The 26762-nt window shown below is 48.8% G+C and overlaps 1 protein-coding gene and 1 long non-coding RNA gene across 3 annotated transcripts in view; one reads left to right on the top strand and one right to left on the bottom strand.

Annotated features, from left to right (window-relative positions):
• The window catches only part of CD4 (CD4 molecule), a 36531-nt gene that overhangs the window by 7519 nt on the left and 2250 nt on the right, over positions 1–26762 (bottom strand). Inside the window, exons 2-9 of one of the 2 annotated variants that reach the window (XM_075903755.2) lie at positions 12474–12591; positions 6440–6595; positions 6189–6347; positions 5677–5931; positions 3476–3820; positions 3066–3302; positions 2536–2651; positions 2185–2252 (exon numbers count right to left, since the gene is read on the bottom strand). In XM_075903755.2, the coding sequence (XP_075759870.1) occupies positions 2185–2252; positions 2536–2651; positions 3066–3302; positions 3476–3820; positions 5677–5931; positions 6189–6347; positions 6440–6595; positions 12474–12534 (1397 nt within the window). In that variant the 5' untranslated portion in view covers positions 12535–12591. Of the gene's footprint in view, positions 1–2184; positions 2253–2535; positions 2652–3065; positions 3303–3475; positions 3821–5676; positions 5932–6188; positions 6348–6439; positions 6596–12473; positions 12595–26762 lie in introns of both variants that reach the window. The other variant, XM_075903737.2, reaches the window with a different exon arrangement.
• Positions 4599–25620, top strand: LOC142819118 (uncharacterized). The gene is made up of 3 exons (XR_012896863.2): positions 4599–4892; positions 17327–17422; positions 19872–25620. It is a non-coding gene; the product is annotated as an uncharacterized LOC142819118 (long non-coding RNA).

Here is a 26762-nt window from a genome sequence, read left to right on the forward strand (position 1 = left end):
CCCAGAAGCCCGCAGAGCCAGCCCAGTCCTCCCCATCGGGAGCTCGTGCCCCATTCCTCCCTCACCTCCTTCCACTTACCCTTCCCTTGCCCCTCTTCTTGATGTACAAAATAAAGATAACGTGTCTTCCAAAATGGAATCTGTCTTTATTGAACAAAACTGGGGGAGACTGGGAAAAGGAGGTGGGAGAGGGGAAGAGAGAGGCTGGGAGAGGGGAGGGCAACTAAAATGATCAGGGGTTGGGAACAGGTCCCATATGAAGAGAGGCTAAAGAGACTGGGACTTTTCAGCTTAGAAAAGAGGAGACGGAGGGGGGACAGGATAGAGGTCTCTAAAAGCAGGAGTGGGGTGGAGAGGGTGCATACAGAAAAGTTCTTCATTAGTTCCCATAAAGAAGACTAGAGGACACCAAAGGAAAGGAATGGGTAGCAGGCTTCAAACTAGTAACAGAAAGTTGTTCTTCACAAAGCAAAGAGTCAACCTGTGGAACTCCTTGCTGCAGGAGGCTGTGAAGGCTAGAACTGGAACAGAGTTTAAAGGGAAGTGAGATCAAGTCATGGAGGTTGGGTCAATGGAGTGCTATTAGCCAGGGGGTAGGAGTGGTGTCCCTGCCCAAGGTTTGTGGAAGGCTGGAGAGGGATGGCACGAGACAAATGGCTTGGTCACTGTCTTCGGTCCATCCCATCCAGGGTCCCTAGGGTTTGCCGCTGTCGGCAGACAGGCTACTGAGCTAGATGGACCTTTGGTCTGACCCAGGACGGCCATTGTAAGCTCAGGGCTCAGGGTCGGGGGTCTCAGTGGACCCCCTTGATTCTCTTGCACACCTGCTCCTGGGTGGCCAGGCTGGCAGCTCTCCTGCCCTAGACGGCCACTTTCCTGTGCTTACTGCGGAGATCGCACTAGCCCAGGTGGGTGCCCGCCTGTTGCGGTCCCGGGCAAGCTCCCGGGAGCCGCCAGCCTGGTCCCGGGAAGAGGGGGAGGACTGGGGAGCATTGGGTGGGTGGCTCGATCCGTGCCAGGTGCAGGGTCTGCTGACTGGGTGCTGGCAGGCTTGCACCTGGCACGGGCACCGTAGCCAACCCGTGCCCCTTTAAGGGGTCCGGGGCCAGGAGGGGGGCAGATGAGTTTCCCTGGTGTTGGCCAGAGTGGCCACCAGGGAAACCTGGGGAGGGCTAGCCTCCCACTAGTTCAAATTAAGGGGCTACACACCCCTTAATTCGAACTAGCTAGTTTGAACTAGGCTTAGTCCTCGTGGAATGAGGATTACCTAGTTCGAACTAAGCGCTCCGTTAGTTTGAATTAAGTCCGAACTAACGGAGCGCTAGTGTAGCGCCTATGAAAGTTAAATCGAACTAACATCCGTTAGTTCGAATTAACTTTGTAGTGTAGACATACCCCTTGGGACGCAGTGCTTTGTCCAGAGATCCTGCCCTGCTCACTTAGGCACACAGGGCCTCTCTTCCACTGAGATAGCCACCACCCAGCTCTCTGCTAGTGATTACTGAACAGCTGCTACTGTCTCTCCACAGCTGCCTCTGCTGCCTTTGAGTATTTAATCATCAATTCCTAGGAAATACCAGCTCTTCCCTCAGTGAGAAGCCCTCCTCTGGGAAGCAGCCAGCCAGGGAAGCAGCACATGTTGGTTTACTTGCCCATTGTTATGGAGATTCTGTGAATTTGTCCTCTCCCACAATACCTCTGGGCACCTGTGAGACTATTGGCAATCACTCATAATACACGAGACAGGACTATGCAGCACTTTAAAGACTAACAAGATGGTCTTTAAAGTGCTGCATAGTCCTGTCTTTTGTTTCAGCAAGACCAAACTAACACGGCTACATCTCTATTACTACTCATAATACATGGCAGTTTGGAGCAACCCTAGGAATTCTGGGATGTATGCCCAGAAGGAACTGCTGTTATCACAAGCCAATGAAGAGCTTGAATAGATTTGGGGTGTAACCATAAAGCAACAAAACATGAGTGCCAACACTGGGAGGAATTGGATGCAGTGATCAGTGTTTCCCACAAGTGAGAGAACTAACATGAGTTAGCTGCAGGTGAGGTAACTGCAGTCTAGACACAGTGCAACATGAAAGGCCCCAGGCCCTGAGCCAGCAACCAGCCCTCCTCTTTTGAGGCCAGCATCTCTCCCTTGTCAGAGAGGCCTGGAATTGTACTTACAATTGACACTGACATGTTCTTCTTTCAATCAAGTCTCGCCTGGCTCGTACCATCCTTTCAGCCCGCCGCTGCCAGGAGAGAAAGGAGTGTGGCATGAGCCCTCATCTCTGTGTGCAAAGCTCTTCCCTACAAAGTAGCTGTTGGTTTCAAGCTCTCTGCCTGCCCTGACTGTGCAGATGTTATCTGTCTCGCTCCTTAGAGATGTCGCTGGGATATGGCTGCTTTGGCTGTAACTTCCCCAGGGGGTGGCGGCTCCTCCTTGTCTCCCACTTGCTCCTCTGAAGGTGGGAATCCTCAGAGACTCAGCCTGACTTCCCGTCCTTAGCTGTCCATTGGGACTTGGGGACTCACCCTTCTCCGCTGCCGGGCAGTACAGGTGAAAATACTCAGGCCTGCAAGGAGAAGCAGCACCGGGCTGACTCCAACTCCTGCCCAGATTGGCACGTAGTTCTGTTCATCTGCCTCTACTGTGGAGAGAGAGCAGTGAGTGAGGGAGAGAGACAGAGGACGAAGGAGATGCAGGGACAGACATAGAGGGAGACCGAGGCCTGGCCTACACTAGACCAAGCAGAATGACCTAGAGTACACAACTCCCACTATGCAAGATGTGCAGCTGGAGTCGGCTCCCATAAAGCCGAGCCGCGGTGGTGTCCACACAGCGGGAGGCCGATGGACACACACACTCCCTCCACTTCCCTTGCTCTTTGGAGAAGGAGGCGAGCTGGATGCCAGCGGGGGCTGCCCTCAGCATTCACTGTAGGGTCTATACTAGACTCGCTAAATGGAAGACTAGAAGATTGACCCCCGGAGCATCAATCTTCTTGTGAGTGTAGATGTGCCCTGAGAGAGAGCCAGCCTGGGCTGTGACAGAATCTCCCTACCCACAGTGTATTCAGTGCTGATCATCTTGCTGTTGTTCATGCTGAGGCTGCACCTCCAGAGCCCCACACTCCTGGTCTTCACCTTCACCTCAGTGTCTCCTGGCCCCTGACATGCCTTTTCAGTCCCATTCACATGCTCCCAAAGGAGCTGGGCCATGGCTGGGACAGCAACTGAGAGTTTGCAGAGTAGCGTCACATTCACCCCTTTGGAGAGCGGCCCGACAGGCTCAGCAGAGACTGCAAAGAGACCAAGGGGGAGACATGCACATGGGGGAATGGAGCAGCCTTTCTTTAGGGTCTGAGACAGTCTCAGGGGTTTCCACAAGAGATGCTCCTCTCTGGGGGGCCACGTCCCAGACTCCAGCATCACTTCCCCGGTAGTGTCCACAGAGGCCACAACTTCCTCTCACCTTTCATGACCACCAGGTGTATGTCCTTCTTCACACTCCCCTGCTTGAGAGTGAGCTGGCACCGATACCATCCCGCATCCTGGAACTGGACTTTGGGCATCTTCACTTGCAGGTTCGCTGTAAACTGCAGGTTGGCCATTTGCTTAGGCAAGCGCAGACTACCAGACGAGAAGTTAAAGTTAAACTTCTCCCTGTACTCGCTCTCTCCTTCTGATTTCCACATCAAGGCTCCCCGGATGTTCTTCAGCTTTGTCATCTCCTGCAGGATATTGTTCATTTGGTAGGAGAAGTTGGCACTGGAATTAACAGCCGTGTAGACCGTCTCCTGGTTCAAATTATGAAAACCTGAATTCAGAGCAGAAAGAGGAGAACTTCTTGAAATGTGGGGAGCAACAGCCCTATCGTCAATCTGGCAGCCTCACAATGGAGCAGGGTGGAGCTAGTACATCCCTCTGCCTAGCCCCACCTGTGCTACTGTGCTCAATTCTGGAGGAGCTCAGAGAAGAGCCACAAAAGTTCTGGCCACAAGGTTTGAGTTCTGGGGAGGATTCAAAGAGTTCAATCCATACTGCTAAGCAAAGCTACAAGGGGGAGAAGCGGAATGAGACTTATCTGCATGAGTCTGAGATGCACAATCCCCGGGGGAAGGGAACTATTTAGGAGAACAGGGAGGGAACAGGGTGAGGCTGAGGGAAAGGAAAGGAACTCAGCATACAGATTCCAGTGCTGAAGGCTCTGGGAGCCTGGGGATCCAGAGAGGAAGGCCCTGGTGCCACACTGCCCAAAACTCTAGGAACTAGGAATCCAGGTAATGGACTGGGGGAGTAACATTTCCCAGGCCTGGGTGGGAGAGGTTGGGATCTGTTTAAATTTCTCCACCATCTTTGGCATTTTCTAAGCACCTGTCTGTGAAAAGGATGCTAGGGCCTGGCCTGTGTATGTCAAATGAGCACTAATTTAGCTGTAAGTGTAAAAGGAAGGCAGCATTGTCAAGATACAGGAGACGTAAACGAAAAACCAGAATTTAATTGGATGACCAATAATAACCCCGCTTTTAGGGAAGTAAAAGTAACAAAAACAGGAAAAGCAACAAAGTGCTGATAACCGCAAATAAGAAGTAGAAAAAAGTAAAATACAACTCCTAAAAAGGCAGAACGAGACAACAAAAACTAATGTCAGCATAGTCAGGCGAGAGGAAAGATACTGAAACAGGGCATAAGAGGTTGAACTAAACAGACCAAAAATGGATGCGTTGTGAATCCAAAAAAAGCCAGGTCTGATCAACCAGGGCTCCCTCCCCGGTGCTGAATCTCGCTGCTGCTTGTAAGCTCCGAAAGTTGCAACGAAAAATCCAAAAGGAAAGACATAAAGAAAAGAATATCTCCTGAATCTAAACAATGCTTCTATCCGTCTTAATGTAAGTAGTATATAGGTATGTCTGATTACTCCTCAAAGGGTACATCTAAACTACATGGCTCCGTCGACGGAGCCATGTAGATTTATTGTTTTGGCAAAGGCAAATGAAGCCGCGATTTAAATGATCGCGGCTTCATTTAAATTTACATGGCTGCCGCGCTGAGCCAACAAACAGCTGATCAGCTGTTTGTCCGCTCAGCGCGCTAGTCTGGACGCTCCCCTGTCGACATCAAAGCCCTTTGTCGGCAGCCCCGGTAAACCTCATCCCACGAGGAATAATGGGGCTGCCGACAAAGGGCTTTGATGTCGACAGGGGAGCGTCCAGACTAGCGCGCTGAGCGGACAAAGAGCTGAACAGCTGTTTGTCGGCTCAGCGCGGCAGCCATGTAAATTTAAATGAAGCCGCGATAATTTAAATCGCGGCTTCATTTGCCTTTGCCTATGTGTCTAATCTACATGCCTCTGACGACAGAGGCATGTAGTCTAGACACAGCCAAACTGTTCAAAGGTAACTTAGGAGGGTATTGCTGTAGGAGGGGTTATTTTTCTCGTATGAGTTTTATTGTTTTTTCTACTCTTTATTTGTATGGTATGCTGTCTTAAACAAATTGAAGATAGTGAATTGATTTAAATGAAAAACTAATTATAAAAGTAAATAGAAATAAAGTCTTTGGTTAACCCAAAAGGAAGTATTCCTCTGTCTGTGGTATCAAATCCTTTGAAGAACCAAACACTGGTTACCGAAACTGTCAAGTTCTGAAACTGAGATCCATGGCTTCTCCTACCTATCACCTTCACTTCATAGGGTATGGTCAGCGAAGCAGATGGAGATTTGATGTGGCACCTCCAGGTTCCACTGTCCTCAATCTGGAGGTTCTTTATCTCCAGATGGTGTCCACTGTTCTTCAGTTCTCTTCTCCCAGTGGCTGTCACTGAGCCCCGGTGGTTGTCAGACCAGGTGACAGTGGTACCTGGGACCTCGTTTATGCGCAGTATGAGATTTCCACCCTGCAGGAGAGATTCACTTGAAGATCTTGTAGCTGTGAAGAGAGAAAGAGCCCGTCCAGTGAGTCCTGTCCTCCACCAGCTTCCCCCAGGTTCGGAGCTGGGGTTCAAGCTAAGCTTGGGGATCTCAGTAGAAGGGCAACCTGGAGGCAGAGGCAAGGCTCTGGGCAGCTGGAGGGAAGGGATCTGCAATACCCCAGACAGAGGAGATGGGCAAAGGACAGGGACCTGAGAAGAGGGTTGTCACAACGTTCTTTGCACTCTCATCTCCTCACTGTCCGTGGTCACTCACCTTCAAACACCTGCAGCTTGATCTTGACTTTTGTGGCACCGACTGTGCAGCTGTACGTGCCGTTATCAGATTTCTCCAGCTTCAACAGTTTCAGGGAGAAGTTCCCCTTGGACATCTCATGCATATTTATTTCAGATCGACTGGCCATCGGAGCTCTGCCTGTGGGGAGAGTAAGAAAGCTGGGGGTGAAAGCTGCTCTCTGGGGGAGGGAGGTTCCCTAGCCCTGTATGAGGGCCAAGGGACGGTTCTACCTTTCAAGACTCGTCCCCGATGCTGGATCACAACTTGGTCATTGTACTTCCAAGTCACGTCATCCTTTTGGGCTTGGTCAGTGCAGGGCAGGATCATCTGTTCCCCAATAACACCAAACACAGTTGTCCCTTCCTCAGCCATAGCAGAGATCAGACCTAAAAGAGACCCCAAAATAATGGATGGAGGAACAGTTATTTCAGTGACAAAATTAATACCCTCTTTCCATCAAATGGATCCCAAAACTCCCAATCCCCTGTATACTTCCCGGGGAGTCTCCCCTGGTTTTGCTTGCTCTTTTCCTTCTTTCAGTCTTCCCCAAATCTCCAGTCTCCTCATTCCAGCCACCTCAACTCTTTTCTACAACATTTGTCTGGTATAGCTATCAGTCACAGCAGTGGCTTGAAAAGCCTTAGGCTGTGTTTACGCTATACAGAAGATCAACGCTGCTGCATTCGATCTGCGGGGTTCAAATTAGCGGGTCCAGTGAAGACTCACTAATTTGAACTGAGAGGACGCTCCCATCAGTGCTGGTACTCCTGGTCCTGTCAGCTTCCCCTGTGTGGACAGCCCAAAAACATGATTAAGATATATTGCATCTCTTAAGCGGACTTTCCCCTTTAGTGTAGACCAGTGTATGTACATCTTGATTAAGTTCCAATACATGTGATTAAATGCGAAGGTTATATATTATTGTAGGCCTGGACTGTATGAAACCTCTCCAAGGGAGAGCTGTGATGTGAATCCCGGGAGCTGTTATGAGCTTCAGAGGACTGTACTGAATAATGAGCCAGACAAGAATGGGCTTTTGGATTGGTGGCAAGTGGTTTGTCTGAGGGTGGAGGGCTCCAGGGGAGGTGAATATGAAACCGCAGCCTTAGGAGGCTGTGCCCCAGTGAGGGGACCATCGTCTGCTACTCCTGGAGTCCCAAGAGCCAAGGCCCTAGGTAGCTAAAGAGGAGACAGAGGGTTGCCCAGAATCTGGTGCGGGACAGTTCTGAGCGTGGGGTTTGAAGAACTGGCTCCTGCCAGAGTCCTTGCTGGAGGAGGGTTGCTCCCTGCTCATGTGACTGGTGTGTGTATAGGTTCTTTTGTGGTAGCCAGCTTTGTTCAGTGTTGCTCTGTCTTAGGGCGCATTGGTGTAGAAAGACCTGCCTGGTAACCGGGAACTGCTTCAAGGGCAGTCAATAGATCCTTCACTAGGGACTATTGAAGTCCAAAACATGCGTCCAAAACAATGGAAGAAAACACTCAAGACAAGCCTCCATAAGGCTCCTGCGGCAAAGGGGCAGCGTGGGGCTGCACTGTGCCTTTGTGCGTAGGAGCTGTAAATCACCCCTAATTGGCCTCCCAGGGAGTCTTCCTTTGAACAGTGGGACAGTCCTAGCAGGAGACCCCTTGCTGGAAGCAGGCTGCCAGAGGCTGAGGTATGTTGGGGAGCAAGAAGAGGGAGGTTCCTCTGCCTCTTATTCCTGGCTGTTGGACCAGCCAGATGAGATAGGGCCATTTTCCAGGCTTCGTTTACCTTCTCCTGGCGGAGAGGCAGAAGTGGGAAATGGTGGGTGTGGGGCATTTCCTTAGGGCTTGTCCCTGTTTAATTGGACTGACTGGCAGCTGATTGAGTTTACCCCAGCAGCTTTTCTTGTACAGAGGGGGCCAGAGTTCCTGCCTCCTGCGTGGGATGTTATCACAAATTTCTCCCTGAGCCCATGTCTTCAGCAAGCTGCGGTTTGGCCTTCAAATACCACAAGTCAGGCCACTAAAAATCAGACTAGAAAAGCAGGAGATTTTCAATCTGCATCCAGTTCTTTCCCTGTTTTCTCTTTTGGCATCCTCAGGCCACACCAGAGGTGAAAGCAAGTGGATGCGCCCCAGTGTGCAGCTCCAGCAAGTGCTGGCTGGGGCATTCTGCTCTGCAGGAGGCAGGCAGGCAATCCAAAGGGGCTGGCTGGGGTGCGCTGTAGGGGAGGTGTACATGCTCCCAGGCGGGCTACTGGGGCTGTGTCCAGACTCAGGGGTTTTTTCGGGAAAAGTAGCCTTTTTCCAAAAAAACTTCACCTGCGTCTAGACTGCAGCCGCGTTCTTTCGAAATTAAATTGAAAGAACGCGGCTTTTCTTTCGACAGCGGTAAACCTCATTTCACGAGGAAGAACGCCTTCTTTCGAAAGTGCTTCTTTTGAAAGAAGGCGTTCTTCAATGTAAATAGGGCTTCTTCGAAAGAGAGCATCCAGACTCACTGGGTGCTTTCTTTCGAAAAAGCGGCTTGCTCTTTCGAAAGTTCCGCGTGCAGTCTAGACGCTCTCTTTCGAAAGAGGCTTGCAGTCTAGACATAGCCTGGGAGAAGTTGGCAGCAGCTTCTATCTGGCCACAGTGCCCGGCCCCGCTCCTGCTGGAAGGTGGGGTGTGGAATAGCCAATAGAGCCAATAGGTGCCATCTGGCCAGGCCATGGCTGCTGCAGCACAGCACAGCCCTGATCTGCCACAGGAGGGGTTTGTGATGGTCCTGCTGCTGCCACGGTGGCCTGGTCCCGGCCTCGTTCCTGCAGGGGAGGTGGGGCTGGAATTGGCCCTTGTCTGGCTGCAGTTGTGGCTGCTGCAGGCCAGCCCCAATCCTGGGGCAGGCCCCATGGTCTGGCCCCCAACTGGCTGCAGCCCCCCTCCTGCTGCAGAGGCTGGCCCCAGCCTTGCTCTGGCTGGGAGGTGGGGTTTGGAATCGGTCCCTGTCAGACCAAAGTTGTGGCAGTTGGGCTCCAGTCCCAGCACTGGGGTAGGGCCCACTGGGCTACTGGGGTAGGCCCCACAGACTGGGGTCTGTCCCGCATCTGGCCGTGGCTGCCTGGCCCTGGCACTGCTCCAGCATGCATGGTGGGTGTAGGAAGGGAGGTGGAATTGGCTGCAGTGGCCTGGTCTAAACTAGCTAAGTTAACCCAGTCTCCCACACTTTCTCCCCCCAACCACCTGCCCTGAGTCCCCCATGTGCCTCAAATCTGACTCCTATACTCCCCAGCCCCCTGCCCTGCCTCCTGCACCCCGCACAGCTGCATCCCCTGCCCTGAGCCCCTCATTCACTCAGCCCTGACTCCTGCACCCCCCACATACTCCAACCCTCTGCTCTGAACCCCCTGTACTCCACCCCACATTTACATTTCTTACAGATACTGTTGAATCACAACACTCCCCTCCACTGTGAGGCCCCTGCCAAGGGGGGTGGATTATTACAGTGCAGCACTGTAAGAGTAAGTTACTATCACCCCCTGCCACCCCCACCCCCAGGCCACACGCAGGTCAGGTTTCCAAGCTTGTCTCCGTAAACTGGAGAGGCAGAAGCTGAGAGCTTTGTGCAGTCGTTCCCATTGCTGAAAGATGTGCTTTCAGAAAAGCACCACGTTTGCTGAGAGCACCATTCAAACCACAACAACTAGCAAGACTGAGTCTATCCCAGGAACTCGGGGGTGCAGGGGCAGTAATCCCTTCTGCACTGTGTGCTGAGCAGTTGGGATCAGGGCTGCATTTGACATGATGGTGCCCTAGGTCAGGTCCCTTACAAACAATGCCACCGATTTGCAGGTTATTGGGACTCCCGCCCCAACCCACGGGACCAGGACTGGTCTTAGTCCCTCTGCCCACACTAGCATGACATCTGATCACACCAACCAGTACAAAGTCTCCTGGCTGCAGTACTGCCAACCCCGGGCATCCCAAACTCGCAAGTCACATCCCTCCGCCATTATGAGATTTAAAAAAAAATGTTTTAAGCCAAAATAATAAACCACACTGGTGTGCATCTGCATCCTGATTTGTATAAGGAAGTTTCCCAGCCCCAATTTGTGTTTGATCATTTCAGGGGCAATATTCAACCTGGAACATACACACAAAAGTGCAGGAGGTCTGCCGTTTGGTTGCTTGGGGGTCAGAGCCCCTTTGCTGGCAGACAACTGATCACTGACTATATAGGTTTCCACTCATCTAGCATTTTGCAGGACACGCCTACATTTAGGAATCTGTCCTTTCTTCCTGTGCCAGCCTGAAGCTTGCCCTCCCGCATCAGACAAACCCTTCATACAACAATACTCTGCAATCTAGGGGACCCCAAGCTGAGTGGGAAGCCCAGAAACCAGGAATTCAGATCTCAAGGCTTGTACTGGCTGCTGTGGAGAGTTACACAGTGCAGAGTTACACAGCCTCATACATCAGTACTATTGAAGTGACTACCATTATCCCAGCCACTTTATAAATAAGTAATTTTAGCAGCATTGGGAACCTAGGCCTCCAACACGGGAGACCTACGTTACAACCGTCCTGGAAATCGGCCTTTCTTGAAAGAAATCATCTGCCACGTCCGCGTGTCTGGCCAGCCTGTCTACCAAAGCAGACCACACTCCCCTCCCAGCTCTAGCTGCAGAGTAGGTGGGTAGCACACTGGCAAAGTGCGTGTCACAGCACCCTCTAGTGGTTGGTCCACATAGAGAATCACAGCTACCTTTATTACCAGATGCTCCTTTAGCTCAAAGAGGGCCTTGCTGTGGCTCGAAGAGCCAAGGGTTCCAGTCCTGCTGGAAATGCATGTGGAAAAACTAGTCTGTAGCCAAACAGTGAAAGGCTGTCTCCTACCACACGGGCGCACAAGGGCTGGGCTGCATTAGTTCCAGCAGCTCCTGTTCTTTGTGCTTAGATGTTCTTACCATCTCTGGTACCCCCTCTAAGCTAGCACTGCTTGGGGAATGGATGCCTCAGGGCATCACCAATGGTTACAAAAGATGGTCTTCAGTCTGAGCCCAGCCCAGCTCCATGGAGACTGCAGGTTGGTCCCATCTAATGGATATTCACTAGGGAATTAAGTCGTCACTGCTGCTGCCAGGTGTCTCTAACCCCCCTTCTGTCCACTCACAAAACCCTCTCAACTGAGTGAAGTGGTGCTGTCAACACGGGTGGATTAGCCTGGCTAAAGATACTGGCTAGTGCCCAAGTAAGCCACTGGCTTTGCAGGGAAGACACATGCTATCTCACTCAAGTACATACAGTCCTCCCGTGCCTTTCCACAAATCTCCCTCCCCCACCCTGCATCCTGCCCTGGAAAAGAATTATGGAACGGCACAAAGAACCTGGGATGTGCCCCAGGAGTCCCAGCGACACAAGCGGGGGAATGCAGCGGCAGTGAGGCCACATCCCAGTGTGGTGTAGGCAGATTGGCCTCACTTTAGGGAAGGTGGACAATGATAGGAGGGCAGGAGCCATCCAGGCTACCTCTCCCCCTCCAGTGCCCTGGGGGTGATTGATGCTCTGGCCAGGGGCCTGGAAAAATGTGGGGGTGAAGAAAAGTGCACCCCTACCTATGCGGTTCCCTCCCAGCACTACGGTCGGGGAATGGGGTTAGGGCTTGCCTCCATCTGTCTGGCACTTGGGGAAGTGGGGCTTGTCCAGTTCCAGCAAGAGAGACAGGGTTGGGCCGTGGGGGCCTGCCCCACTCCAGTGCTCCAGGAAACACCAATTCTATTCCTCAGCAAGGGCACCTGGTGGGAGGAGTGGGACAAGTCCCCGACCAGGCTCTGCGGCTGGAATACTGGACAGGAAGAGCCTCCACGCTTCCATCTGCTCCTGTCAGGGGTGCCAGGTGGGCAGAGGAGGGCAAGCTCCAGCAGGGCAAGCGCTGGGGCAGGAGCAATGTTGGGATGGGATGGGTGGGCCTGGATGATAAGTGGGGGTCCTGGCCCACTCAGGACTACCTGTCATATTGCTAATGGCTTTGAATTGTGGCTGCTCACACCCAGATTAGGTTAAGCCAGGTGCTCAAACGTGGGTGCTGATCGTCTGAGTTACCTGGGCAGGGAAGACACACCCTGAGGGGCCATCTTCCTCAGTGCGCTGAGTGCTGCACCCCAGGATGTGCTGTCAGCCCCATTGGAAACCACTATGGACTGCCACACTTTGCCTACTCAGGTCCTTTTAGGCTTGTGGATTCCGTTCCATTGACAGTAATGGGAGCCGGCAGCCATTTTGAAAAGGGCAGCACCACGTCCTGCCCGGCCAGTCACTCACCAAGCTGCATTGCAGAGAAGACAGCAAGGATGCTGTTCGCCACCAGGCTGGATGGGCCCATCCTCTTGGATTATTCCTTCCCTCTGGGAGCTGGAAATATCATCCGGGTAAAAGGGCCCTACTGAGGAAACATGAACTGTTAATAGTGTAACAGGGTCTCACAGCTCCACGACAGGGCCTGCATACTCGGTTAGTGCCCCGGGTTCTGCTGGGCTGCAGGGCAGCTAGCTGGAGATTTGATCCCAGTCAGGGGCATTTACTGTGACAGCGAAGAGCCCAGCCAGTGCGCTCTCCCTGGAGTTTGATAGAGAATTCAGTGTATTCTGCACTGCCCCTAAATCAGAGGTGTAGCGAGGGTGTTATGCACCTGGGGGAAAAAGCAAAATTTACACACACACCCCACCATGTGACAGGGCCCCAAACCTGGGGCACAACTGAGCCCAACCCTGGGAGGAAGGGGGAAGCTTGTACTGCGTTTTCCCCCATCCCCTTCAGTTTGGGGCGGGCACTATCCCGTTGTTGAAGAGGGAGGAGGGTGGGACTGTGAGGCGCAGAGGCAGGGAGGAGGCTTCAGCAGGTGGTGGTGGGTGGAGGAGGAGCAGGCGAGCCAAGGGATGATGGGGAAGCAGAAGGGCAATTACCCCTCTCCCCCAGCTCCTTTGCTACGTCAGTGAATGTAAGAGATTAACTTACCTGTTAAAAGAACACTCAGAAAAAACTTTTAAATAAAACTAACACACAGCATGAGAATCACTCTCGCTTTCTTGGAGGCACTTGAAGCAATAAGTAGACTAAAGCTGAGGATACACTCCAAGTGTGACTTTCTGTCTGTCACAAGGACTTTTTCCTTCAGGCTGTTGTGAGGTTCTATCCTTAAGTAAAAGAGAGAGGTCTCTCTGAGCTGCTCTTCCAAATTTCACACAAGCCATTCAACTGAAGCCATAGATATCAAGATTCAAGGCCAGCCTTGCCTTTGATAGACTGCCTCGCCAGATATTCACAATCACGACGTCCGAACATGTATAAGGCTTTTAGTTGAGAAAGCCATGTTTAATCTCAAGTCTCTGCTATGACTGGGAGATGTGGGTGACCTATAGAAAACACCAGCATTTTCTTTTGAAAATCCACAACAAAACGTGGGGGGATTGATCACCTCAGTAATGCCAACTCCTTTAGAATTGAGGCTCTGATTATCCAGCACCAGCTGAGGTAGAGCGGGCACTGTGTGCATGTCTGATATATTGTTACCAAAACTGCTACCTGCCCAACTTGTCAAAGGAGAAAGGAAACAGGGAGGCCAAAAGGATTGGTTTAGAGCAGTGTTTCTCAACCTTTTTTTTATAAAGTACCCTTTTAAAACAATTTTAAGTACCCCGAGTACCTACAGTTTTCAGACACAACATTTTTTCGACCATTGCAACATATTTGTTTAAACAACTTCATCGTATCCCCATCACTCCTTACAAGGTACATTGCCTAGGGAGGTCAATGGGGCTGGGCTCTTTTATATGTAAAGGTACTGAGAAATGTATATATCAATACCATGATGGCAATGTGTATATTATGTAAATAATACCGAATAATAATTGCCAAATGAGACCACTTCCCAACCTGCTTATAAAGGGCCTGATCCAATTTAAATGTTAAGTTAGGATTGAGCCCAAAACAATCTGATGATATGCCCCAAAAAGATCCAGATAACATTTAGTCACCTTTCAAACATATTGGGGTATGTCTACACTAGCCCCCTAGTTTGAACTAGGGAGGCTAATGTAGGCATTCAAAGTTGCAAATGAAGCCCAGGATTTAAATATCCCAGGCTTTATTTGCATCTTCCCGTCCGGGTGCCATTTTTAAATCCCCCTAGTCCGAACTAACTGCCAAATGTTAACTCGAACTAAGTCCTCCGAATGCCTACATTAGCCTTCCTAGTTCGAACTAGGGGGTTAGTGTAGACATACCCTAAGGGACCAAACAGTAAAAGCCCCACTGCCTGGTTGAGGTGAGTTTTGAAGAAAATTGGAGAGACTTTGAATTTATTTTTTCTGACAGCAGCACTTTCTTTCACTGAATGTGGGGTCTTCAGCACAGGTTTCACTTTGTGTGTCAGAATAACACAGAAATGCGTTGTCACAGGTAACTCTATTCAGGTCAAAGCAATGTTCACCCCAAAGACAGAAGAACAAATCCCTTGAAGCTGGAAGTCAAAACATCTCACCTCTTCACAGAGCTCACAAAGGGTCTTTTTCACCCACAGACACAAGTCATGACAACTCTCTCTGAAGAGAGACAAAACTTCATGCCTTTCTGTGGACGCACCAAGTGTTTTCATGTGGCATCTTACCATGCTGGTTAAAACGATTGCTTGGATGAGGAAGACTCACAAAGGCTACGTGTAGACTACACCTCTCTGTCGGCAGAGGGATGTAAATGAAGCACTTCGAAAGTGCGAATGAAGTGGGGATTTAAATATCCTGTGCTTCATTTGCATAATCGCATCATGGTGCTGTTTCGAACAAGTGCCATTTCGAAAATAAAACCGCGGTATAGACATGGTTCTTTCGACAACAAGGCACTTTTTTGAAAGATCCTGTACCCATTTTTTGAAGAGTACAGGATCTTTCAAAAAAGCATCCAGTTGTAAAAAAAAAAAAAAGCGTCTAAACCGTGGTTTCAGTTTCAAAATGGCACTTGTTCGAAATAGTGCCATGATGTGATTATGCAAATGAAGTGTGAGATATTTAAATCCCCACTTAATTTGCACTTTCGAAGGGCTTCATTTACATCCCTCTGCCGACAGAGGGTATGTCTACACTACCCCCGTAGTTCGAACTAGGGGGGGTAACGTAGTCATACGGATTTGCAAATGAAGCCCGGGATTTGAATTTCCCGGGCTTCATTTGCATGAAGCCGGCCAGTGCCATTTTTAAATGTCGGCTAGTTCGGACTGCGTGCCGTGCGGCTACACGCAGCACAAACTAGCTAGTTCGGATAGGAAGCCTAAAATGGCTGCTTCCCCATATCCATTGCCTCCATCTGTTTTCCATCTGGCAGCGATTCTGGGGTCTGTGTGGGCCTGTGTGGCTTTCTGGCCTGTTTATGTTCCACGTGTGCTGCATCACACAGTGCACAGTGAGCATTAGGGGCCAAAAAATCTGGCCCTTATTTGTATAAATGAACGCTTAGGTTTGGATGGACTCACACCAGTGCTGCAGATAGGGTTGCCTGGTGTTGAGTTTTCACCCAGACTGTCCACTATTTCTGGCCCCTCCCCGGTAAAAAAAACCTGTTTCTGTTTCTCTTGGATGGAAGGCCAGCGGGGACATGCTGGCTATGTCTACACTGGCAGCTTCTTGCGCAAGAACTCTTTTGCAGAAGAGTTCTTGTGCAAAAACTCTTCCTGAAGAGAGCGTCTACACTGGCATGTGCTTTTGCGCAAGAGATGTGCTTTTGTGCAAGAGCATCCATGCCAGTGTAGACGCTCTCTTGCGCAAGAAAGCTCTGATGGCCATTTTAACCATAGGGCTTTCTTGTGCAAGAAATTCATGTTGCCTGTCTACACTGGCCTCTTGCGCAAGAACAGTTGCGCAAAAGGGCTTATTCCTGAGCGGGAGCGTCAGAGTTTTGGCGCATGAAGCCCTGAGTTCATGCATTAGAACGTCAGTGTACTTGCGCAAGAACACACGGCCAGTGTAGACAGGCAGTGAGTTTTTGCGCAAGAGCGGCCGCTTTTGCACATGATCGCACCAGTGTGGACACAGCCACTGAGTCTGGTGAGGGTGGTGGGAGCAAGGAGCACGGGGATATTTAAAGTCACAGTGACCTTTTTTTTTTGCTCAACAACTGTGGCTCCCCATTTTGGGGGTTGTTTTTTTTCCTGCCACGTTCAGGATTTTTTGTGAAAGTATCTGGCAACGCTAGCTGCAGAATCACCAAGAACAGAAAGGACCACGGGAGATATAGATGGACCTCAACCAAAGGAAGACTGGTGCGGGGCAATAGGGCTAGGGAAGAAGGACAGGTTTGGTGTACACTGGGGGCTCCCTCTTCCTGGCCCTTCTTCCCTGATATCGTCCTTCATCATGCTCTGGGTCCATGAATCTCTTGAGTTTTGTGATTCTGCAGCCCTGGAATGCAGTGGTTGCAAGTCATGGGAAAAAGGAGAGCAAAGTTCCCCTTGGGTATTTGTGGGATGGTTCAGGTTTGCAGGAGAAAGGAGGGATGGGACTGGAGAACAAAGTCACCCATATAACCACAGGACAGTGAGGGGAAGCAGGGTGTGGGGAGAACAAGGCCAGAAAGCAAAACACATAGGCTATGTCTACACTGGCTCAATCTTGTGCCAGAGCTATGCAAATGAGGCTAAGCATGGAATATCGCCGAGCCTCATTTGCATATCTAATGAGCAGCCATTTTTGCGGAAGAGGCTCTTGCTCAAGAAGGAGCTGTCTACACTGTCTCTTCTTGCGCAAGAAAAACCCTCTTGTGCAATGCTGTTATTCCTGAAAATAACCAGCGTAACAGCATTGCGCAAGACGATTTTTCTTGTGCAAGAAGTGGCAGTGTAGACAGTTCCTTCTTGTGCAAGAGCCTCTTCTGCAAAAATGGCGGCTCATTAGATATGCAAATGAGGCTCAGCGATATTCCACGCTTAGCCTCATTTGCATAGCTCTGGGGCAAGATCGTGCCAGTGTAGACATAGCCATAGTGTTTCCCTCACATAAACTCCAGAACTGCAAGTGACTGGAGAGATAATAGTGGTGCCATGCTGCTGTGGTAACAGATCTGTCTCTAACCTCTTTCTGGCTCACTTCATGCCCTCTCACCATCTCCTGCTCTTCTTGTTTCTTCAGTTCCACAGAGCAGGATATCTGTAACCCCTCAGCATACTGCAGTGGTCGTGGTTAGGGCCAGATACAGAGCAGCAAGAGTTGTTCCAGAGACAGGAGGTAAGGGGGTGGCAGGTTATTTGAGTTGTTCCTGTTTCTAAATTTAAGCTCTGCTGAATTTCCTTCTCGGGGCAGGAAGCTTGGCTGCATGGGGTTGGGGTGGGGAAGGGAAGGAGTATTACAGTAAGTCTGAGAAACTCTCCTGTCCCAGATAGAGATTAGGCCTCCCTATGTTTTCTGCTTCTTTAAATCTGTAGCAGGAAATGTAGTAAGATGGAGGCTTAAAACATAAGCCCATGTAAGCACAGGCCTGGTTTGAGGCCTGATGCCTAGCTAACAATGGACAAAACATAAAGCAAAGCTAAGCTGTGAGCAAGAGGCAGGCCCCTGCTCATAGAACTTGGCATGAACAAGGCTGAGAGAGCAAAGCACTAATTGGTAATAGGCCCAGGTGCAGAACAATAACTGATACTGGTCATAAGTGGAAGGCACATAGTACCACCAGCTCATTAAAAAAGACCTTGGTACCCACTCATCACAGATACAGACCCAGGTTCAGGAAATGGTCTAAAATGAAAGAATGGATAGAGATGATCTAAGCCTGTGGTCTCCAACCTTTTTATACCCAAGATCACTTTTTCAATGTCAGGGCAAGCCATCTACCCCATCCCTTCCCCAAGACACCACCCTTCCCTTAGGCCCCTCCCTCTCCATTACCCTCCTATCCATCACTTGGGTTTTGTCTACACTGCTGGCTTTTGCTAGCAGAGAGTATGCAAATGAAGTGCTGATTAACATTTTGTCGCACTTCATTTGCATAATCTATTCAAGCCGTTTTTGCACAAAAATGGCTTGAATACATTATGCAAATGAAACATGGCAAAATGCTAATCAGAGCTTCATTTGCATACTCTCTGTCAGCAAAAGCCAGCAGTGTAGACCAGTGTGCTGTGGAGAGCAACAGAATTCAAAATGGCCACCCATAAAGGGGCAGGTGACCTTTTTTTCTCAATAACTTTCCCCCCCAAAACCTTTTTCCCTTTGACTTTTTTTTTTTTGCTCAGCTAAAAAGTTTAAGAAACACTGGTGTAGACATAGCCTTGCTGTCCCCAGCGCTTACTCACTCTCACTGGGCTACAATAGGAGGTGCAGGTTCTGAGGTGGGAATGAGGGATTTGGGTGTGGGAAGGGGTGAGAGGTGCAAGTTCTGGGAGGAAATCTGGGTGCAGGAGGAGGTAGAGAAGGGGATGCTGGTTCAGGGAGAGGGCTCCTGGCTGGAGAGAGTTGGGGTCAGGTGAAGGGTTGGGGTGCTGAGCAAGCCACAGGCTTGTGGATATGGGGGGTGCAGGAGTTTGAGTTGGGGTGTATGAGGGGCTCAGGGCAGGGGGTTCAGGTGTATGATGGGCTCAAGGTTGGCATCTGTGGGGGTGCGGGGGTGCTATGATGCTGCGGCCAGATGGGGGCTGGGCCCCAATTGGGGGCTTGTTGGCCAGGCTTCATTTTTAAATAAAATATTAAGTCAAACATGAAATATTTCAACATTGTCTTTATTTATGGGAGGGGCGAGAAACCTGTTTTGGGTCAGTGGCCACAGAAAAGTCAGTCAGGGACCACACAAATGAGATGTAAAAAAAAACCAACCCTCCAAAAAACTCCAGCCCTTACTGAGGCAACCTCCCCCAACTGAGACACCTCACTCCCCTGGCACTCCAGCCTCATGGTGGGGGGCTATAGGTAGGACTGAGGTTCAAGGCCTCAGGCCAGATTAACTCTTCTGGGGTTCCAGGATTAGTGGATTTTTGGGCCCCTCTATGCTGGGCCAAAAAGTGGATTTTGTGGGCCAAAAATGAGGGGTCCAGTGTGAGGGACAGAGTTGCCAGTGAGTGGGATAGGAATGGGGGTGCAGAATCTGGTTGGGAAGTAGGGGTATGTCTACACTACCCCCCTAGTTCGAACTAGGGGGGTAATGTATGCATACCGAACTTGCTAATGAAGCCCGGGATTTGAATTTCCCGGGCTTCATTAGCATAAAGCCGGCACCGCCATTTTTAAAAGCCGGCTAGTGCGAACCCCGTGCCGCGCGGCTACACGCAGCACGGACTAGATAGTTCGGATTAGGCTTCTAATCCGAACTATCTGTACGCCTCGTGGAATGTACACGACATACCCTAGGATACAGGAGGAAGCTGGGGGTAGGTGTTTGGCCAAGGGCCAGTGGAAGGAGCAGGATGCTGGTGAGTGTCTGGCCAGGGAGCAGGGGTCAGGAGCAGGGAGAGGGAAGGATTTTTCTGTTGACCTAGCACTGTCTACTCAAGGTCTTAGATCATCTTAAGGACGCTGCCCAGGGTTGTGGATTTTTTCATGTCTCACTTTGAGTGATGTAGTTGTGCCAGTTTTCTAGTGCAGACTGGGCCTTAGAGGTAATGCTACTTTTCATTACGCAGATAAAGTTCCTTGTTCTGTGTTAAATGAAAGCAACTTTTTCTGTGATTCTTTACTATTGGCACAGATAATCAAAAACCAACATAAACAAGAGGAAAAATAAATGTCAACGTTCAGCCTGCCTAGAAGACGTAGTTTGCTGAAGTACATGAAACAGCCAGAGTAGAAGGAGCACTGCACCAAGAGGAGGACACCAGAGTCCGTTTATCCACTGAGGCCCTGTGGAGTGAAGCTGAAAATACTTGGGAATCATTTGTTTTCCCCAAGAGTGAGAACAGCAATCGCACTGTCCATAGGAAGTGAGCTGTGCATCAATTCCAAAAGGGGTGTTCTGCACACATAGGCGTTCTTACATCAGAAGGTGGGGGGGTGGGGCTGGAGAAAGTGGGTAGGGTGGAGACATTTTTTTTATAAGGGCCTTATCTGAACTAGCAGAGCGTTGCTATCAATAAGGCAGAGCATCTAATAGCTGGAACTCAAAAGAAGGGACTTTCCAGAAAAAAACAACTGACATCTGGAAGAGGAGGTGCAACGGTCCCAGACACAGTCTGTGCTAGTGAAAATGAAAGAGGCTTTGCAAAAAAGCAATCAGAGCTTGGTGCAAGCTGTAAGCAAGGGGAAAGTCCCATAGTGAAAAGGGAGACATCATCAAAATATGCCTCCAAGGAGCATAGTTTTGGGAAACAAAAGTGGCAGATATGGCAAGAGAGAGCACAGGGCAGATTAGGGCTGTCCAACCAAACATGCAGAAAATGTAAGAAAAAAAAATGGACTGGGAGTATGTTAGCTGAAGTAAAGGGATCTGGCATGGGTGAATGCTACTTATTTCTTCAGTTCTGCCTCCAAAGACAGCATTTGTGAACAGACATGGACCGTTCCTTTCGACATTTGCAAGCCTGTGGTTTAATCTAAAATTGATTCAGGGTAAAAATGATTTTTAAAGAGACTTTTAAAGAGGTCTTTGCCCTAATTTGGAAAAGTCCATAGCAGTGCTCAATAGCCCACAGGATAAATACATTGTCAGGATAAATACAAAGGCAGAGTGTGTGTTTATCATGCCTCTCATTAATGGCAACACCCAAAGAAAGTTCCAGGACAAAGCAGAGCTATTGGAATGAACCTTTTGTGTAACCCCACACCTGCTGGCTGTTGGGTACTGTCCCTCCTGGTGGCACTGAGCTCACTAAAGAGGCCATGTCTCAGGGTATGTCTACACTACCCCGCTAGTTCGAACTAGCGGAGTAATGTAGGCATACCGCAATTGCAAATGAAGCCCGGGATTTGAATTTCCCGGGCTTCATTTGCATAAGCCGGGCACCGCCATTTTTAAATCCCGGCTGGTTCGAACCCTGTGCCGTGCGGCTACATGCGGCACGAACTAGGTAGTTCGAACTAGGCTTCCTTTGCAATTGCGGTATGCCTACATTACCCTCCTATTTCGAAATAGGAGGGTAGTGCAGACATACCCTCAGGGAATAGCGAGTGTGCTCTACAGCCTTAAGTAACAGCCAGCTGCCTTTTAGCTCATGCTGTAGAGGATCATGTACCAAGCTCCAGGGGTTCCAGGTTTGGTTTTGCCCGCAGCAGCTGACCGAGGTCTGTTGATGTTACAAGTGGGGACTCTGGAGCTTATATAAATTGCATAGAGGAATGAAAGATGGAACAGTAGTTGCTAAAAGTAGCCTTTTAGAGGGGGACCAGTGCCTATCCCACTGAGTGTGTGCTCTGTGCTGGAGGGGGGAATCTTGCTGCATCTGAAAGCAAAGGCAGAACTGAACAGGCTAGGAAAGAGTGGTGTAACTGAATGCACCATTGAACTACACATTGGCATGCTGCTACAACTCTAGTGATCAGTAAAACCTGTGTCTGCGTGGACTTGTGGAGGGAAAGATCTATTTTTTTATTACCATGGAAGATACAAGTGTGTGCCTAGAGCTGTTCAAGACAGAAGCAGAAGAGGTGGGAACAACAAGAGGGCTGTTTTTCATAGATACATAGACTTTAAGCTCAAAGGGGATCATTTAGTCAGACCTCCTATACATCACAAGTCTTTAAATTTCACCTTCATCCCAGTATTGGGCCCAGTAACCTGTGATTAGCTAAAGTCTATCTTCCAGCAATCAGCAATCAACCATGATTTAAAGACATCAAGAGATGGAGAAACTACCACTTCTTTGGTAGTTTGTCCAAATCAGTTCCTTTCTAATTTGAATGTGTTTAGTTGTTCATTGCAAGCACTGGTTCTTGGTCTGGCTGTCTCTGGTAGATTCAACAACCATTTCGTATCTGGTAATTTCTCTTCATGAAGGCAATAATACACTATAGCCAAGTCTGCTCTCATGGCTGGTCTACACTTGAGAATTAGATGGACCCAGTTATATTACTCAGGGGAGTGAAAAATCAAGACACATGAGCAACATAATTAAATCAAACTAAATCCCCATGTAAAAAAGCAGTAGGTGGATGGAAGGATTTTTTCCATCAGTCTAACTATTGCCTTTCCAGGAGGTGGATTTACAGTAGCAATTGAAGAACCCCCGCACTGTTTCCTCTAATCTTTTCCATCCATGTGCAGCTTTTTTTTTTTCATCCACATGCAGAGTAAATTTTATTTGCACTGAGGCATGTGCAAATGTGCACCACCAATAGAAACAGAAAACCCAGCTGTGAATGCTCTGCTAATCAGCTGAGTGGCACTGGAATTTCCCTTGAGTCGCCACACAAGTGCACAGCTTATAGAGCAACTTAGCAATCAAGGACTGTGATATTAATGGAGATGATTTGGGGTCTTTACCCAAAAACCCTAACCGGTGTTAACCTTTTTAAAAACTGGCACAATATTCTTTGTCTTCCAGTCATGCGGAACCACCCCCGTGCTCTGAGATTTATGGGAAAAGTCTACATTAACGATCCAACAAGCGCCTCACCAGCAATTTAAAAACCTTTGTATGCAAATTATATAGGCCTGCTGAGCTAATAGTATCTTAACTTTAGTGGATTCTATTTAACATTGTCCAGAGACACCAAGGGAAAGGAAAGAATGCTATCATCAACATAGGATGAGACTATATCATCTGTTTTTCCTCAAATACAGAAAAGAAATATTTATTGAACATATCTGCCTTGTCTGCATTATTATTGATAATTCTACCATTTCTCTCTAGTAATGAACCAGTATGAATCTTATGATTCTTTTTGTCCTAATATATTTGAAAGTCTCCTTCTTATTACTCTTACCTCTGACAGCCATAGATTTTGCCTTGTGTTCCTTTGCCTCCCTTATCAATTTTCTACAGTTCCTAACTACAGATTTATATTCATTACTATCAACTTCCCTTTTCTTCCATTTGTTATTTATTATTATCAAGCACAGCTAATTCACTCTAAGGTTCTAAGTTTCTCTACTTGTGGTGAAACTAGTACTGATGAACTGGTGGATCAGCAGCCCCAGCCCATACAACTCTAGGTAGAATTTCTAGCCCCCAATCCAGAGTTCCTGATCTTGCTCTGAAATGGCCCCCTCTGTGACAGCTGGAAAACATTCAGTACCAATTGGTCACCTGACTTTCCAGATGAGGATACTTGTCCTACTGGAAATCAAAGAGAGAGAGAGAGAGAAAGAATGAGTGGCCCTCCCCCAAAAAACTCATTTCAAATGTGCCCATTGAATGGGTTTCATAATCAGGGGAATAACTTGCATTCGTTGTCATCCTAGGTTGGACTAGAACCAATGTTGAGAAGTACAAAGTACCGTGTAGCAGGTCTGAGCTTCCTAAGCTAACCAGCCACCCTTAGCTGAGGGCTAGATTATTAAATGAAATGTGTGCCACCATCCCATTCCTATAGGACAGGTGCCCCCATTACTCTATCATAAGGGGTGAGTGGTAGATGTGGTATATCTTGGCTACATCTACACTATAGGGTTTTTTCTGATCACTTTTCCAGAAGAGGCCTTTCCACCATTTGGCCCGATCTAGACAGGTCCAAATGGCGAAAAAGTCTCCTTTTTCAGCGGCGCTCTTATCCCTCATAGAGTGAGGTATACAAGGCTCCCTGAAAGAGCATGTTTGCTCTGCCACAAAAAAAAGTGGAAGAGTAAACGCATTCCTTGGACACGGCAGAGTTTTTCTGGTATCTCAGAAAACCCCCGCAGTGTAGATGACTTTCTCATAAACTAGGGAAATACAACACGGAAGGAGCCACTATCAGGTAGGTGTATAACTGGTTGGAAACCCATTTCCAGAGGGCTGTTATCAGTGGTTCACAGTCTATCTGGAAGGGCATAACAGGTGGGGTTCCTCAGGGATGAGTCTTGGGTTCAATTTTGTTCACTCTCTTCATCAATGATTCAGATACTGGCATAAAGAGCACACTAATAAATTTGGTATATAATATCTAGCTGGGCGGGGTTGCAAGTACTTTAGGGGATAGAATTAACATTCAAAATGATCTGGATAAACCAGAGATATTATCTAAGGTAAATAAGATAAAATTCAATAAGGACAAATGCAAAGTACTCCACTTAGGGAGGAACAATCCGTTTCACACATACAGAATGGGAAGCAACCGTCTAGGAAGCAGTACCGTGGAAAGGGATCCAAGCGTCATCGTGGATCACAAGCTAAATATGAGTCAACAGGGTGACACTATTGCAAAAAAGCGAATATCATTTTGGAATGTATCAGCGAGAGTGATATAAGCATACAGACGGTGTAATTCTTTTTCTCTGCTGTGTGCTGCTTAGGCCTCAGCTGGACTAGTTGTCCAGATATGAGTTCCACATTTCAAATTATTTGTGTCACAGGGAGCTTGCCATGCCCCCGCCTGGGCTGTACACCCTCGGAGGCACAGGACTTGTCTCCAAGGGCTGCCAAGTGGTGTCCTTCACCAGCACTGAATTCCCTTTTCCTCCCCTCCACCAGAATATCTGGCTGTGCTAGCTTCCGTAGCTCACAGAGCAGGCCATATGCTGCCAAGAAACAATCAGTGGAGAAAAGAGGCCATAGGAAGTGGCAATAGATGCCAAACATTGTCTGCCACCAGCTGTGACTTAGAAGCTCTTCTCATACTCTTTGGCTTTGGCTTGGGAAGTGACCTTAGGTGCCCCAGTGTAGACAGCTCTTTGCTCCAGCAGCTGTTGACTAGATCAGCACCATGTCCCTGAAACTGGTTGTCAGGAAGGTTTGATGACATGGCCCTGCAAATGGTAATGGTAGCTTGTGGCCCAGGATTCTAGAGCTCCAAGCATGCAGTGTCTCTTTTGCAGCCTGTGCGGTTTCCTTGTTTTGCTCTCACTCTTGTTTGTGGTTGTGTTTTTGATCTGGAGGCTGCTTGCTTCTTAAGCAATAATGCAGGTCACACTTCCTTTGCAGAAAGATTTCCACCTCCAGCCCCTTCCCCCCTCCCTGGGTTTCCCTCAGACCTCGCTATTTTATCCCGGGACAGGATCTTCCCAAGTCTAAACTTTTACTGCAGTTTGATGTGAATGTAGGGCTCAGAATGTTTTCTCCTGCTTTCTCAAATAACCCAGCAAGCTCAAGTATGGGCTTGCTATACTTACAGCAACAGCAGAACAGCCACAGCCGTGCCACGGTAGTGCTGCAGTGAAAATGCTACCCATGCCAGCAGGACGGCTTCTCCCTCAGAAGCAGTGGGTAGGTCAACAGGAGAATTCTCTTATTGACCTCACACTGTCTATACTGGGGGGTAGGCCAGATTAACTGTGTTACTTAGGGATGTGGATTTGTCTGAAACTAAGCTTGAGCTTGCCAGGAAGAAGCTGTTTTATTAAATGGGAATCCAGCCAGAGACCGGATCCCCCCATGAGAGGATCAGGTACATTCCTGGGGGTCCGTGTGTCTCTGTGTGGCAGGGGGAACTCTTTCTGTCTTTGGTCAGGCTGAAGCTACACTGAAGGGATGCCAAATAAGCTCCACAGACCAACACCAAATTCCCTCCAAACAATTTAAAAATATACATCACATTTTGCAGCTATAAAAAGTCTATGGAATCTGAGCTGAAGATGCCTCTCCAGATGCCATCTCTTTACCCCCCCTTGGGACCAAAAGAGGGGTCCACCTCTGCTCCTCCTCCCCATCAGTTCTTTAGGGCTTTTAGCCCCCAGCGTTCCGAGCATTTGTGTCCAGGCCCTTCTCTCGCCCCCCATGTGAGTTCATAGACACGTCATCTCTGGGGACAGCTCCTGTGTGACTTTCCCACGGGTCAGACTCAGGGCTGTCTCTCAAAATCTGTCCATCCTTGCTCCCCTAAGTACCGTTCATTTACAGTCCTGCCCATTTGCAAACTGTCAATACTGAGATGATTGAAGCCAGAACAAGCAGTCAGATACTTCACCTCCAGCGACAGACCTGGCCATCCATTCCCACAGCGGTCAATGCATGGCAGAGACAGATGGATCATTAAACAGACAGCTAGGACATCTACTAGAATAAAAGTCTCAGAGGAGGAGCTGTGTTAGGGTGCATCTACACAGCAGGGCTTAACTCTAAATAAGTTTCACAAATTGAGCTACGCACATTGAGCTACGTTGATTGTGTAGCTTATTTTGAAACTGGGAGTGTCTATAGAGCACTTATTTCAAAATAGAGCACTCTTCCTCTGACTTCCCTTATCCCTCGTACAATGAGGGTTACAGGAATCGGAGTAAGAAGTCCTGCAGCTTGACAGTATTTTGACACTATTTCGAAAGAACTGTCTGCTGTGTAGATGCGGACTATGTTATTTCAAAATAATGTTGCTGTGTAGACATATCCTAACCGAAAAAACTTTAAAAAACAACAAATAGTCCTGCAGCACTTTAGAGACTAACAAAACATGTAGATGGTATCATGAGCTTTCATGGGCACAACCCACTTCCTCATCTGACACCATCCTGATACCTTCTACATTTTTTATTAGTCTCTAAAGTGCTGCAGGATCATTCATTGTTTTTTAAGTT

This window comes from Pelodiscus sinensis, chromosome 1, assembly GCF_052426305.1.
Source record: "Pelodiscus sinensis isolate ZL-2025 chromosome 1, ASM5242630v1, whole genome shotgun sequence".
Classification (NCBI taxonomy): Eukaryota; Metazoa; Chordata; order Testudines; family Trionychidae; genus Pelodiscus; species Pelodiscus sinensis.